This window comes from Tachypleus tridentatus, chromosome 9, assembly GCF_004210375.1.
Source record: "Tachypleus tridentatus isolate NWPU-2018 chromosome 9, ASM421037v1, whole genome shotgun sequence".
Taxonomy (NCBI): Eukaryota; Metazoa; Arthropoda; class Merostomata; order Xiphosura; family Limulidae; genus Tachypleus; species Tachypleus tridentatus.
Window position 1 is genome coordinate 107789230 of NC_134833.1, and position 17330 is coordinate 107806559.

Sequence of the window (17330 nt, forward strand, 5' to 3'; positions counted from 1 at the left end):
AAAATGTATTATTTTTGTACATGTAACAATAAAATACTAAGTATGAAATATGAAAGGTATTAAATCAAACACTCTAAAGCCTTCTCGAAAAAATAGTTAGTGTTAAATTACAGATGGAGTTTATTAGGGGTGTGCTTATGTGATTTTCTTAGAGCAGAGCTACATTGGGTTATCTGCCGAGTCCACCGAGGGGAATCGAACCCCTGATTTTAGCGTTTTAAATCCGTAGACAAAGAGTTTATTAGGTGAAGTAATATTTCTTTCTTGTTTTAAACAAACGTTTTATTGTACATTACATCAGTATTGAACCTTCCAATACATCAAAATAAGAACTTTATCAAATGTTGTAATATCTGTGTAAACGATAATTTTTAACATTGTAGTTTGTCGCAAAGTTTAAGTATATTACAGAGCTGTAATAGAATTACATAGGGTTTACATTTTTATAAAATAATCCATATACAATTTTTAGTTTATTTAAAGATTATTTAATTTATTGTGACGCTAACTTCTATTTTTATATATTTTAAATCAAACAATTTTTAATGGACAAGATTCAACATCTAAATTGTGTTGTTTTTAAGCTTAAAATGAAAAAGCCGAAGACTAATGAAAAATACGAAAACTGTAAAAACGTTAAATGAAAGCTGTATAAAACACATATACACATATACACACGCATACATATAAACACATATATATCGAGAAATCAGCAAGTTAGATGACAACCACAACCGATATAAATTCGACATGGAATAGCGTATATCAAAATTACACTTTGACGTAGTTTGACATCACGTAGGTAATATGCTGCCACTGAAAACTGATTACTTTTTTGAAAGGTATGCAACAGTCCTTTTTAATGCAAAATACACGTACACTCAGATAGGTTCAGATCTGTGATTTATAATATATATTTTATGATGTTTATATTCGTTATACTTAATAGTATTGGAAAACAAATCGGTGTGGATCAATTTGAGGCAACAAGACCATCCAGAAACAGATCTGTTACAAGTCATAGCCCTCAAATGTGATAAGCAAAGTAAGGCATCTTGTAATTGGTGAGAATCTACAAATAATCTGTTGCAAAAGTTGAAAGCTATTTATGCTCCAGATGACAGTATGCAACAATGTCTTGAATTTATTGTCATGTTGAAGATGCATATTAGGCAAAAGAGAGAAAAAAAATCTATAGAAATTGGAATTCGCAAAACGCTAGGAGATAAATACAGTAAAATATATATTTTAAAACGGTGCCTTAAATGTGTTGAGCCAACGTTAAAGCAATGCCCCAATTCGACAATCGCCATAGTTGTGTTTAGGAATAGGGCGAGCCAACGCTGAATGCCATTGTAAAGTTTGGAATGGAATGCCAAAGTCTAGCTTAAGGTTCAAGAACAAAGGTTGCAATATGTGGCCTTTAGTTGTGTAAAAGGGTTAGCATATGTTTACGACCTTGAGATATCCGGTCACCATAGATGTGATTAATTACATGGAATAAATAGAAGAAACTTTAAACAAATATAATATTAGTTGAATAAAACTACATTATATACTAGTAACAGGAGGATGAAATTCACGATTGTTTCAACCATCATAATGTTAGTTGATATTTACCACGATGTACAGTTAGTTATGGTTGCCATCGGCAACTAACAAATATTACACTTTTGTATGGAAACAATAATGAAGATTGAAGCAATCACAAAACAACAGTTAAACAGATTATCAAATCTGAAGAACAAGAGGGAAGTTCGATTTCTAAGACAGGTAACAGGTGGAAAATGCGCCGAAATCGCTGGCAATTTCACAATAAGAAATGAAAAACGCGCACTTGACTAAACGCACATTGATTTGTAGAATTGCAGTTGGGTGTACATTTCATAACCTTTCATTCTTTTAATTTTTTTGTGATGACAGTGTTAGCTAACAAAAAAAGCACAGAAAACAGAGAGTACATGTTAAGATTTAAATTGATCTTTCTGCACTGTTTAGGAAATTGTTTTACTGGTAATATTCTTTCAAATCCAGAAGAAACAGTTATGACTTGCATATTGAGTTCTATAAGATTTTATTTAAATTAAATGTTAGAAGCACTACTGGTTTAATTAAAATAGACACTCGTGAAAGAAATATGTTTGTTTGTTTGTTTTGGAATTTGGCACAAAGCTACTCGAGGGCTATCTGTGCTAGCCGTCCCTAATTTAGCAGTGTAAGATTAGAGGGAAGGCAGCTAGTCATCACCACCCACCGCCAAGTCTTGGGCTACTCTTTTACCAATGAATAATGGGATTGACCGTCACATTATACGCCCCCACGGCTGGGAGGTCGAGCATGTTTAGCGCGACGCGGGCGCGAACCCGCGACCCTCGGATTACGAGTCGCACGCCTTACGCGCTTGGCCATGCCAAATATGACAAGAAACCATTGAAGCCCACAGCAAAACAGACGTCAGAAAAAATCATATTACATGTATATCACGTTCGATTTTTCTATTATTCGTACAGCAACTTTCTTTATAAATAAAACATTAGATTTACATTTTTTGCGTGGAAAAGTCATTCTTTTAAGTTTTGATGAAATAATTTGATATATATAGAAAACATGAAATTATTTGACATATATAGAAAACAAAATTCGTGCATCTATCAATGAGATATGAACTTATTCATAACACACAAAAATAAATAGGAGACATTTCATAGGTATGAAGACTCCACATTATGTATATGCTGTACAAAGTATATGTAACTCGGAAAAATAAATTCACGGTGGTGTTTTTAGATAAGTTGGTTGTTTATCTATTCAAACACAAAATACTTCGTTCTGAATGTAATTTGCGTATATAACACATTATGACCAGTATTCAAGTCCAAATGTTAAAATGTGTTTATATCTTTAGACTACTTTCTTCAGTTTCTAAATAATAATACAACAACAGAAAAATATAACGCTCTTTTTTGTTAATTAAGAAAAAGTTACTAAATATTTAAGGATTTTCAATTTTGTCTTTGATTTAAAGTATATTATAACGTTTTAGAATATTTCATAAGTAGGATGAATACAGTTTTTGTCATACTAAGAATACACAGTGGGCTATTAGCGCTGTGATCATCGAAGTGATCGAACCTCTGTGTTTAGGGCTATAAGCCCTGTAGGTAGCTTGCTAAGAAATTGAATTACTATGTTTATAATTATGTAGCAATTAAATTATAAGTTTATAATTGTATATTCATAATCGCTTTGCTCAACATTGTTTTGCGTTTCATCTCATTCATTATAGTATATTTTGGTATCAATAAACGGCAATCAAATGTTAAAGCCTTCTTCGTGTTTTTCTTCGCATAATTACGCAGTTTTCAATGTGTCCTTTCTTTAGACCACTATACATTAGCCTATTTTACTACCTAAACATTTACAAGTTCTTGTTCACTAGTTTAATCTATCACATGTGCCATACAAACAGGCCAATAGCAACATCAATCACTGGCATTTTTAAAATCTGCAAAATCGAAACAATTAACCCCTTTAACATACTTCTTTTCATCAATTATAGATAAATTGTTTGTGCTGGTAAGGTAATTATTAGATCTTGTTTTGTAATTATTAAGAAACTTTTCAACCTACTTGTTTTCAGATGTTAACCATCCATTCAAATTATCGTAGCAGAATAAGTAGTAAAAGAGATTTTACTGGTAAATTGTTCATTGAAAGAACTTTTGTTTATCTCTAATGTGGTGCTTTAAAGAATTTGGGTTTACTTGTAAAGCGTTCATTTAAAGTTATTGTGTCTACTTGAAAAGTATTCATATAAAGAACTTATGTCTACTTGTAAAGTGTTTCTTTAAATATTTTTTGTTTGTTTAGAATTAAGCACAAAGGTACATATTGGGCTATCTGTGCTCTGCCTACCATAGGTATCGAAACCAGGTTTTTAGCGGTGTGAATCCGCATACATACTGCTGTGCCACTGGGTGTCTTCTTCAAAGAATTTGTGTTTATTTGTAAGATAGTCATTTATGTAACTTGTATTTAGTTGTAAAAAAGTCATTTAAAGAATTTGTATTTTCTTGTAAAGTGTTCCTTTAAAACATTTGAGTTTATATGTAAAATGTATATTTAATGAACTTGTTTTCAATAGTTTAAGGTCTCTTTGAACATAAGTAAGATAGAGTAAACAACGTGAATTGAGGCTTTTTATATCACTCATTTCTTTGTTATGTCATGATGACTATTTATATTTATGGAATATAACAAAATGAGGTTGGAATATATGGGGTATTGAAATTTTTTATACGGCATTATCTAAATATAAAATACTTCTAATACAGTAAAGCTAAATATTTCAAGCCATGCAAAGATAAGTTGGGTTATGGATTATAGAGTAATTTCACACGTCCGATTGCTTATAATTCACTCTCCAGAAAAGTAAAAACAGTTAATTCATCTTTCAATGTTGTTTAAATACTCTCTTCATTAATGATTTTAACGGCATTTGCATGAACCATAAAAGTGCAATTTGTTTGCTTCGTTGTTACATGGAGGTGTACGAAGTTTAATTAATTGCCATATGTTTCACAGGGGTGGGGTGAGGTGAGGGGGCTCAACTGAACCCGTTATTTTTATGATGTAATAAAATACTGTTACCAATTTAATCTTCTGTGAACGTTCGAAATCTGCTTTCCGCCTGCTGAATAATTATCTTAGGTGTGCACAAACTGAAGAAAGGCTGAGTGGTCTAGCTTTAACACATAATTATTCAGACAATGCCATCAATATTGAAACTATATGTAAGAGTGTATGATGTAGTGCAGAGTGTATATAATAGCTAATCCAATGGATTTACTAATCTGTTCATTTTAATACTCGTGCCTGTTTGAGTTAGATATGTATTTGAAATGCTTGTGATTTATATCTCTTCTCTAAATTTGTAGAAGATTTTCAAGTGTAAGAATCAGCAATATATCTTTCACGAAAGCATTAGCGTATCTTTAAGTATTATTAGTGACTGAACTTTCGAGAACCTCGCCTTAAAATTTAGTAAATCCCCTTCGCTGAGAGAAAGAATAATGTATTGTTAGTTTGCTATAGTTAGTATACAATACATCTCGTAAGTTATAACTGTGATTAACGCTTATTAATCGGAAAACTACAGATACTTGGTCATGAACGTTTATAGATTTCTAGCAATTACAAACCCGTTTAACTTTAATGAATCAACTTTGGACATTAATATTTCTACGAAAACATTAGATATTTTAGTCGGAGCAAAGTCAGCTTCTAAACAGCGAGAGGCCAGCTAAGAATAGAGAGCTTACTAGAGATTAAATGAAGTATAACAATACCAACTCAGAATTAATTCACTCATTGTGAACCGTCGATAAAATATTCAGTTCCAAACTAGATAGAAGACTCAGTATTGTGTGTACGTTTGTAGAACTTTTGTATATATAACATTATTTGTAGTAAGTATTTATATTAACCGTTTTATAAATTCTATTGTTGTTTGTATATTAAAATATATTTGTGCTAAGAAAGAAAATTGTATGTATCAATCTTGTTGGTAAATATTGTAAATTTTATACATATAGACATTCAATTAACTTCTAAGTTCAATTTCAATTTTCCGGCTATTTCAAATTATAATACGAACATAACTCATTGAAATAGGTAATATTAATATTTTATTGGTGTTTGTTTTTGAGTTTCGCGCAAAGCTAGATGAGAGCTATCTGCACTAGCTGTCCCTAATTTAGCAGTGTAAGGCTAGAGGGAAGGCAGTTAGTCATCACCACCCACCACCAACTCTTGATCTACTCTTTTACCAACGAACAATGGGATTGACCATCACATTATGACACTCCCACAGCTAAAAGAGCGAGAATATTTGGTGTGACTCGGATTCGAACCCTCGACCCTCAGATAACGAGTGGAGTGCCTTAACCATCTGGCCATGCCGGGTCTCTATTACTGTATAGAATTGTTTAAATCAGTAATAAAATTTAACAATTACTCTGCATACAGATGTCGTTTACTATAATATAAAATACGTATTTATGTAATTTAAGTCCAGCCTCCACACAGTGATACAACAGAATGATGACTTGCTGATATTTCATTGAATATTTCTGGACTTTATATGAACATCCATGCAATTGTTTATGCTATATTTAATGCAAACTTGCTTTCAGGTTTAACCTCATAACATATTTTTTTACAGTTTTATGGAAAACATATTTTCTTGATTAACGTAGCATTAGCATGCTAACTGTACATTGAAAAACATGTTTTAACTTTTAATTTAATAAATTAAAACATCCTTTCAAACATTCTGCGTACGGGCCTGTGTTTATTAATATTTGTTGCAGTAGTTATTGGCATTGTAACTCTTGTTTTAGTTCATGTATTTTGTAGTTATTTTGTCCTAAGACAAGCTTCATTTTATAAGCGTAGCAGTTTTTGAGTTAAAAAACAACAGTTTAAAAATGAATGAAAACACTTTATGTCCCAAATCAATACAACTTGTTTTTAGTGTTTCTGTAATTACAGAACAACATGGACATCAATTACACCTGACGTAGGTCACTCTTCGTTTTGACATATTAGCTTTAAATTTTTATGTTCCACCTCCTTGTACAGAAATGATGTTTTTGACGGAAAAAGGACTTGAAAATGCCACCAGACATAGTACAGTATTAAGTTATGTTATTAATAAAGGGTTTTACAACTGACGCTGAGTGGTATAGATCTTTTAGAAAATATGCATAAAATGTGAAAACTTGGAAACATAATTTTACCATACTAGCGAAAGTAAAAGCTATTCCATTTCGATATCTTTATCAGTGATATATTATTTATCTGCTAGAGCTTTACTTTAAAGCTACTTTAACGAAACTGTTATAATTATACTTATTTAGTGTTGGTTTGTTTATTTGTTTTGAATTTCGCGCAAAGCTACACGAGGGCCATCTGCGCTTGCTGCCTTAATTTAGCAGTGTAACATTAGAGGGAAGGCAGCTAGTGATCACCACCCGCCGCCAACTCTTGGGCTAATATTTCATCAGCGAATAGTGGGACTGACCGTCACATAATAACGCTCACACGGCTGAAAGGGCGAGCATGTTTGCTGCGACGGAGATTCAAACCCACGACCTTCAGATTACGCATCGAGTGCCTTAACTACCTGACCATTTAATGTTGACAAGAATTCCACCAGTGTTTAATTTGTAAAAGTTCAAATTTTAAATACAACTGATTAAATAGGTTGCATGGTATACAACTACTTAAGTATATTATATTGCCTTGCTTTGCATTTTTTCTTATAGATTCGTGTTCAGGTTGGTAGAGTTTTGAATAGAATCAACTTAAGTCCTGTTCCTGTCAAACAACTTGATTTCCTCTCTAGTACACGGTTCAAATATTGTAATAAAAGTAGAGTCATAAATCTCAAGGCTAATTTTGTGCAGTAGAGGTGGAGTTGTTTTTGTTTTTTTTCTGTCAAATTATAGTTCACAAAACTTCATTGAGGAAATGGGAAATTTAAATAGTTTGGCAAAGTTTAAAAAAGCAGAACAAAGTTAGTAATTGTTATATTGTGATCATAATAACGAAATAATCTCCTAAACACTTGGTTTCGATAGCAAAAATCATTTACATTTGATTGTTTTCCTGATAAATTTCTTTCGCTAAAAAAAACAACAATGATCGTCATTTATAATTTTCAGATGGGCTAATTTTAACCGAGACATGGAGTTAATTATCTGTCTAAAAACACGTCAATGCTGAAAGTGCGAAGCATCCAATAATACCAACATAACGTTAGAAAAGTGTACATAAGTTTATTAAAAGTCAAAACTCTACTATGACATAGTATCTTTGCTGTTGCTGACAGCTTGTACTTTCGTAAACCAAAGTATGTATTGTTTACTTGTTTTGAATTTCGCGCAAAGGTACATCAGCATTATCTATGCTAGCTGCCCTTAATTTAGCAGTGCAAGACTAGAGGGAAGGCAGCTGGTCATCATCGCCCACCGATAACTTTTGGGCTACTCTTTTATCAACGAATAGTGGAATTGACCATCACATATAGCACCCTCCACTGTTGAAAGGGCGAACATATTTGGTGTGGCGGGGACTCGAACCTGCGACCCTCAGATTACGAATCTAGTGCTCTAATCATCTGGCCATGCTGGGCCATTTAGAGTTCATGAAGGCACTCGAATAACAATATAAAAGCTATAGCTTTTCAAATCTTCGATTTGAAATTTTAATAAGAAGAAATAACCACCAAAATCTCCTAAATATAAGTTCGTTTTATTGTAATATAGAGAAAAAAATGTAACAAATGATCCGGGGGCATAACTATAAATCCTTAAACACTTCCAAAAAACAACAAATGTAACGGACTTTAATCTTTTTTATATTTTCCATTCCATGTTTGGTCAAACATAAAAAACAATTAGTGATTTTTATCATACAACTAATAATAAATAAACAGGCTATCTCTTGCGAAGAGACAACACACACAAAGTAGGTTCATCTGTACAAACTTATATCACATGAAGGAATGTTCTGTTTTTGTAAAGCATGCAAACATTTTCTTTGATATAAATCAGACTCTTGATTTTGAGATGTTTCGTCTTACACTCAACTAATCTGAACAACACAGTGTTCAATCATTATAAGATATTAGTGCTTACAAACTTTCATCGTCTTTAATTTTTCTAAGAAATCAAATAAGCATATAAAAAGTTTCATGTTTCAGACATGCTAAAGATGTTCCTGAATATGATGAAACTCACCAACTTAAATGTGTATTTTATCCAGAGTAATAGAAACAAATTTTGTTTGGAATATACAAAAAAGGGATTTAAAACCTTATTCAGGAAGCATACGTAATAAAACTTACATCAGATGACAGCGTTTACATCTGTACAGAAAACACTTTTGTTTGTAAATAAAATGTCTATTTTAAAAACCGAAATTAAATAAACACCAAGTCTGCTGTGAAGTTTTTCACTCTCGGAAGATAAAGTAGTTTAGACCAGGATGTACTCTTCAGTCCGAGGGTTTACAACTAGACCCGAAGTTTCACGTTGTGCTGCTTGTACAAATCTCTGAGGTTTATCATTCTGGGATGTCATTGCTGCTGAGGAAGTGATCTGTGAGGCCATCTTCTGAGAAGAATGCTCCTATAGAAATGGATAAATATTGCTTTTAAAAATAAATTTCGATTAATAAACTATACATTCAAAAACATTATTTCCAAAAATCATAGTTTGTTTTTTAATACCAAGGTTTGGTTCTCCTGTGGTGTGGGTATTCTCACAGACAAACAATATCTTAAGTTCCACTTCTTTCGAATCAGCAGCTAAACCTAAAACTCAAACTTTGATAATGAAATACATTTTATTATTGTTTTTTTTTGAAGAAGTAACGTTTCAAATTAATCACTGTATATTTTATATAAAGTTGATATCCATAACAGCCAAGTGTACTCTCATTTCTGTCAATGTGACAATCATACTTGCTAGATTAGTACCTTCTTAACTGAGTTGGCACAATAATACAACGTAATTTATAAAATGTTTTACCAACCATTATGACATAAGCAATCTATCAAAACCAGTAAAAGAAAGGTGTAAACAACAAGTCATGTTCATCTGAAAACATAACAAGAAACGAGTAGCAAAAATAACAGCTGTCAACAGACATCTAGTTAGGAAATCAGCAGGGAGTAAGCCCTGACAGATTCTAATGTTTTCACAATATTATTAAGGATTATTTGAAGACAGGTGAATAGTTACGAATAAACATCGAATTCAAAAACACAACGTCCTTCAAAACCACGTTTCAACTTTCAATTTATTAAAGCCTCCATGTTGTAATTTCATAGTGAAATGCTCTGCTTCTTTCAAATAAAATTAACCATGCATTATGGCGTAATTTTTTTTCCAGACAGTGATATTTACATAAATTTTAACTAGTGTTTCTCTATATATAAATTTTAATTACTGTCTCTGTACATATAAATGTTAGATTGTGTTTCTGTACATTTACATTTTAATTTGTGTCTCTATACATACCTGAGTATTGTGTATTCCAGGACAGTTTATTTTAATTATTTAACACTAAACTCATTAGTTTTACTGGTTAAACTTTATTCTTACACATTTCTAATAGAATAATTTATTGTTTTAAATATCTATATTGTATCTGAACACAAAAGCGTTAGATACGAATTACGATAGTATAAAATATGAAGTTAAACAATTGGAATAATTTTGCATTGGGAGCCATAACTGTCATTATTAGCAAAAATGTTTTTTCTAACAAGCATTGGGTCCGTCATTATTTGTGACATTATTAGGACTACAACCAGTAAGTTACTGCGTAAAAGTCTCATTATCTTTCTTTTCTCATGATACGTTTTACTATATTTAGGACGTTTACATAACATGGCTAGGTTGTTGTTTTCTTCCATGACATGTTTTATAGGATACGTACAATTGCAAATATATTCATTCACAAGTCGTGCCTTAGTAGGCTATGTGGATATTAAGAAAAATAATTAATATTTGGTGTTTTTTTCCATGCAACGGCCAACCTATTTCATTCCTCTTTACTTTTAGTTTCATTAAATCTTAAGAATTGTATTGTTAACAATGAATTTTAATATATTTTCTGAGTAATGTTTATATCTATAAAGGTTATTCTCTGTTGTTAGTTTAATATATTGATGAGGAACTAAGTATGCTAAGCTAACCGAACCTCGTGAAATATTAGTTCGTCAGTGTGTTGTATAAGGTTAGCTCCGTTAATCAATTTATAACTTATTGCTTTACTGTAATTAACATACTTAAATTGCTTTCATAATTTTGACTAAGTCAAGCGAAAGCTAATTTCCCCACCATCTACATAAATCTTAATAAATTAAAGAATATAAGGGACGAGATGGCGCTTAACTTGAAAACTGTGGACATGCTGACCTAAAACTAAGACTACAAACATAATGTTTAAGACCAAAGGGCAGGTCATTTCAGTTACGACCATCCATTGATTCCCGTAAGCTTGACGTGAAATAACAGAGGGCAACGTTCTTTAAAAATCTGTACTCTAAGACTATGATTCACGTTATTATATGATACAGAAATTTATCAAAACGCTCTACACAAACCGAAGACTTATTTAGTTATAATGCCACTATTGTTAGAATTAGCAACAGCATTTTTAGATAGATTATGAAGCGCAATTCCTCAAGAATATATTTCCGTGTTCCATAACCCTAGTCTTACAAACCTTTCCTCTTTCATCATAGTACATCTTTAGGTAGTTCGCATAAAGCGTGCCACAAACATTCACAATTGACTATTTAATAAAACATGCCATGAAAGTGTCTAAGCTAGTTTCACAGTTTTTGTATTAATATTTCATTCAAAAAGTATGGTTTTTCATTAACTGCTGAAGAACTTATCCTCGAAACTTCGTTGAAGACGTTAAAACGTCTGTCTCTTAGTTTTATACTGCCATATTTTTAACCTGGTATTTAAATGAGAACTTCAGTAACTTTAAACTGATATAATGTGAAACCAATATTAACCATAAACATTCCAATTTTCCAAGTTGAACTAGGTGCGTCTTACAAACATCCAATTTCCAGTAACCGTAAATCATTTTTAAGTAGAGACAAAATTTTTGATAAATAAAAAAAAAAACGCATCTTATTGCGAATAAAAACTTTAAAAGTAAATTAATAAAAAACATTTAAGAAGTTTGTAAGACACCAGACATATTTGCTCGGTATGACCAGGTGGTTAAGGCATTCGACTAGTAACCTGAGGGTCGCGGGTTCGAATCCCCGTTATACCAAACATGATCGCCCTTTCAGCCGTGGGAGCATTATAATTTGACGGTCAATCCCACTATTCGTTGTTAAAAGAGTAGCCCAAGAGTTGGCGGTTGGTGGCGATGACAAGCTGCCTTCCCTCTAGTCTTACACTGCTAAATTAGGTACGGCTAGCGCAGAGAGCCCTCGTGTAGCTTTGCGCGAAATTCAGAACAAACAAACCAAACCGGACATTGTGATGCACAGATGTATTACGAGATTTACTTTATGCGTTATAAAAGAAAAAGAAAAGTCCCAAGTCTTTCGAAACGAACACTTACGTATAGTAAGACACTAGCGTTCAGAAGTACTTACAATAACGTGAATTCCTCCAGTCTGCCTGCCAACATTGGTGATACGACGTAATGTAGAAGACTCTTCCGAAGCATGAGGGAAAGCACAGTAACTCGTGAGAGTTTGTAGAGAACAAGCTCTTCTGCAGCACTCGTTTGCCACTCCAAACTGTCTGTTCACTAGAGTATTTTGTTGGTCAACAGTTGCTGAGTCTCGCCTTAGTCGTTCCAAGAATGACAGAGAAGCTGGAGAAAAAAAAAAGTTTATATTAATCGTTAAACTTCAGTGTTGTATTTGTAAAATATGCTCTTCGTGTAAATAATTCTGTTCAAGAAAATTTCTGTAATATTCATGAATATTTTTGTAATTATGTATTTTAAGTATGGCCGATAGGACTATACTGATTGATACTGTGTTTGAACAGCGCACGTGCTGATTCAAATACTAAATATATGTGTATAACGAGGTGATTATTATTGTATATAAATGTTACAGGAACTTCGGGATAATGTTTGTGGTATATATATATATCTAAAGTAAGTTCATCAGAGCATCAGCATTCATAGAAGCACAGATGGTCAGAACTCAAAACGAATAGCGATAGGATAGGAGTATAGACCGCCTGTGAGATTCGATAATATGGAAAACGACAGAAATCCACTCTAGAATTTAATTAGAGCACCACTGGTTAGATATACCTGTGCTGATTTATTGATCTACTACAGGACTGTTCTAAGTAAGCAATAAACGTATCACACGTGAGACTTGTTTTTAATACAAAGACCACTTTTACTTACCAAATGGACCCATTATATTCTTCAATACAAGCGAGTTGTTAAATTCTAATTTTTTGTCTTCCTTTTAATCAACAAAGTATTTTTTTTCTTTTATCAATACATTCATCAATAAAATAGTCCTTTAGGTGAGTGAGAAGTTCTTAAACATTTAAGTCCGGGTTACCATTTGTAAGGGTGAGTATTTACCCTCCGCATATGTCAGTTAAGCAAAAATCAACAGACGAAAATATCGTTCTTGTTTCTTATTAAGCACATAGCTACACGGCCAGGTGGTTAAGGCGTTTGACTCGTAATCTGAGGTTCGCGGGTTCGAATCCCAGTCGAACCAAACATGCTCGCCCTTTCAGCTGTGGGGGCGTTATAATGTGACGGTCAATCCCACTATTTGTTGGTAAAAGAGTAGACCAAAAGTTGGCGGTGGGTGGTGATGACTAGCTGCCATCTAGACTTACACTACAAAACTAGTGTCAGCTAGCGCAGATAGCCCTCGAGTAGCTTTGCGCGAAATTAAAACAAAAACAAACAAGCTACACAAGGGGCTATGTGTGTTCTGCCCACCAGGGATATCGAAACACAGTTTCTAGCGGTATAAGTTTGCACACATACTGGAGAGGAGAGGGGTATCGTTCTTGAACAAAAACAAAACATTACTACAACAATGCAATTTTAATTTATTTTTAGTTATTTCAGAACTTTAAAGTATTCAAGCACGCATTATATAAAACACTAAAAAGAAAGGTCGGACGCATACTAGAAATTAGCTTGGTGGACTGTGTATCCGAATGTTCATGATTCACATCCAGTTGCTGAAAATAACGCATTTTGCAGAAACATGAGTGCGTTAGTAGGGTGACAGTCAAAACGTAAGGTTCAATCACACAAAAATAGTTAAGACTTTGCAGCAGTTGTTGTGACTAGCTCTCTTCCTGTTAGTCCTCTAACTTAAGATTAGTGATTGTTTGTTTGTTTCTGAATTTCACGCAAAGCTACTCGAGGGCTATCTGCGCTAGCCGTCCCTAATTTTGCAGTGTAAGACTAGAGGGAAGGCAGCTAGTCATCACCACCTACCGCCAACTCTTGGGCTACTCTTTTACCAACGAATAGTGGGATTGATCGTAACATTATAACGCTCTCACGGCTGAAAGGGCGAGCATGTTTGGCGCGACGGGGATGTAAACCCGCGACCCTCAGATTACGAGTCGCACGCTTTAACCCACCTGGCCATGCCGGGTCGAAGATAAGTGATTCTACACATTTTGGAGGCTCGGCATGGCTAGATGGTTAGGGTTGCTGGACTCGTAAGCTGAGGGTTGCGGGTTCGAATCCCCGTCACACCAAACATGCTGGCCCTTTCAACCATAGGAGTCTTATAATGTGACGGTCAATCCCACTATTAGTTGGAAAAAGAGTAGCCCAAGAGTTGGCGGTGGGTGGTGTTGATAGCTGTTTTTCATCTAGTCTTTCACCTCCTAATTAAGGACGGCTAGTGCTGATATCCCTCGTGTGGCTTTGCACTAAATTCAAATCAAACCAACATTAAAAAGGCCGCAAAGCATTTAAAAATTGCGAAGTTCAACATGAATTAGATTGTTAAAGGTGTCGTATTGCTGGCAAATATACGATAAACTTGTTTATATGATTGTCATGATTGTCAGTTTCTAATGATACAGAAAGTTTTACTGATAAAACATAGAATAACAAAGTACTTAGCTTTAGCTTGGTATTATATCTGTAATGGAAACATTTGATTAGCACGCGTATTGATGTAGGGTATCAACTCTTGAAATACCGAAATAGCATGTGTTGTTTTTTCCTTTCCCTACAGTCCATGTGTATTAACTATACTTCAGTCAGGCCTACAGTTTAAAGTATTGAGTAGTTATTAGGATGTATGTTACAAAATCGTGTCCTTCAGTAACCCAAACTGTGAACATCGCTATATCATTCAAGAATGAAGAACGAACAAGAATAAACATGGTTGTGACCTTGGTAACTGGTAAACTCTTCTAGGAACTTACAAAAAAAAAAGGTCAAAACGATGTTTAATGACCTCAGTTATCACTAAACTAAACTGTTCGGTTTCAGCTGCTAAATATTGGAGAAAACGTCATTATTATATTTCGATCTTTTAAGGTCTATGAAATTTTGGGTTCAATTGCGATGTTGACTACACAGACTCTAGTGAGCTTACTGTAGAATATAAAAATAGCCTATTATCAACGAATGAATTAGGTAATATTAAATGCAACAAAGTTTTAATATTAAGGATTTCTTTTTTAATTAATGGATTTGAAACTTGTAAGATAATCTGCTTTCATTAGTTTTACAGTCAGTACTTTTTTCCTAACACATGTACCTTGAAATAGCTGTAATAATAAAATATTTATTTTTTGTCTATTAAAATACTGTTGGTCTAACATTATTGAAATAATTCATGATGTTAGAAAAATAAGTACTCTTGATAGAAATGAATAAAAACCCTATAACTCGAGCGCTTTCGAAAGGTGGACCGGGAATCATTAATGAAATAAGTTGTTGTTTCTTGAGAATGAACAAGAGCTTATATTTTATATGTGTGTTTTCTACTTTCTTTATTTTCAGTAATTTAATTGTAATGAAAGAAAGAAGAAAAGAGAGTTTTATGATAAAAATATTTCTTACACTCTTCACAACGAGAAGGCCATTAGAATTAGTAATTTTGTATATTTTACTATTGGAACATGAAGACAGGTAAAGATAAATAACAAAATGTTTTATACTACATATAAATTGGGCTTGCGATTTACCCTGAAACACGAACAAATAAAACTGAGTGTTTTCAATAAAACCGTTCGATTCAGGTACATTTTTAAACACATTTTACGTTAACTCTAATTATTATTTTATCAATGTTAGTGGACAGAAAAGTATGATACATCCCATTTCACCTACAAACAGAACTTTGGATTTTCAAGAGACGAAATTTTATGATAAATAGTTTTATATAAACATTCATTTTAAATTCTACAAAATACGAATTATTCTAAACTAATATTAATAATTTCCCTTTAACGTGTCACATTATTTTACTACTAATTTTAATTCGTTTCACAACATTTTCATTAAAAGGATTATGTAAGTAAAAATTAAAAGCTTACCTGAACGTTTTGTTTGTGGAGAATAAAAGCCTCCGTGAGCTCTGCACAACAAAGCCAAAGCTTCTGACAGATGGGTTCCACAAAGTCTTAAGCTGGATACGCTGCTTGTGAGAAAAAGTAAACCAGCTACTACAAAAACTGTAACTTTGGTTGTCATGGCTACTATTGTAGCAGGTCAAGGTCACGGATGTCAAAGTCCACTTTCTTCTGTCTTGTGTTTTCTGAGATGTTTTATTTAGCTTACTTCCCACTTTTGTTTTAGCGACTGGGCTCTTGATCTTCAGGCCTTCAAAATAATATCTTAAAACTTCGATGCTGACCAACTCACTTCCCCCCTTTTTTTAAGTGGGAGAATTTTCAAATTCACTAATTATCAGTGAGTACACGAGATGGACAAGCGAAGCTCAGACTGACCGCACTCGAACTGACCACTGCAGTTAGGAGTTACTTTTAGTAAACACCTGTTTTTCAAGGCCTAAGAGAGAAACCACAATGTAACCACAAGTTCATTCGACATGTTTAATCATCCGTCAACGGAAAAAAAACATCACAAATTAACCGATAAAAATAATTTTCCCTGCTGTTATATCCTTCAAAAACTTATATTATTTTAAAAATCTATAAATAATTAAAATATTTTAATGATGATATTAGCAAACAAATAGGATTTTTTTTTTCAAAATTCGATCTAAACCTCCAAAAAACGTCTATAATATTAATTATACGTTTAGAAAAAGATTCCACAATAAATTCACACGATTACATTTTAAGCCCCATAATTCGATTTGTTGTTTTATTTAAAATTCAAACTATACAGCGAAGGTAAAACTGAACGACTTATTTTAGGTTTATGGTGTTCATTGCGACTCACCTCTACACTGACCTACTGCAGTGACGTAGTATATATTGGCCCCAACACAAAAGTAAAGTTCATGACCAGTCCCCAGTATATTTATATTCAGCTGAACATTTTCAAGAAAGATTAACTTTTGAACCTTTGTTATTCTTTGTTTTAACGATCACCTACCCAACACGTATTATCTATAATAATTCTTAAGACTAAATATCATTTTTTAACTTTGAAACCCTTCAGTTACACAAAGACGTTTAAATACTAAAATAAATTGGCGAGATATTTTCCTGCATCGAAACTTAGTGACTTTAGAAAAAATTATATTGTGCATATATTATTCCCAATACGTAATCAGATATGCT

The 17330-nt window shown here is 33.0% G+C and overlaps 1 protein-coding gene across 3 annotated transcripts in view; it reads right to left on the reverse strand.

Moving 5' to 3' along the window:
* Positions 1–8297: 8297 nt before the first annotated feature.
* Positions 8298–17330, reverse strand: part of LOC143226008 (insulin-like) — a 35118-nt gene continuing 26085 nt past the window's right edge. For all 3 annotated transcript variants that reach the window (XM_076456365.1, XM_076456366.1, XM_076456364.1), the window contains exons 2-4: positions 16116–16590; positions 12203–12426; positions 8298–9194 (exon numbers count right to left, since the gene is read on the reverse strand). In XM_076456365.1, coding sequence (XP_076312480.1) covers positions 9042–9194; positions 12203–12426; positions 16116–16272 — 534 coding nt within the window. In that variant the 5' untranslated portion in view covers positions 16273–16590 and the 3' untranslated portion in view covers positions 8298–9041. The remainder of the gene's footprint in view (positions 9195–12202; positions 12427–16115; positions 16591–17330) is intronic.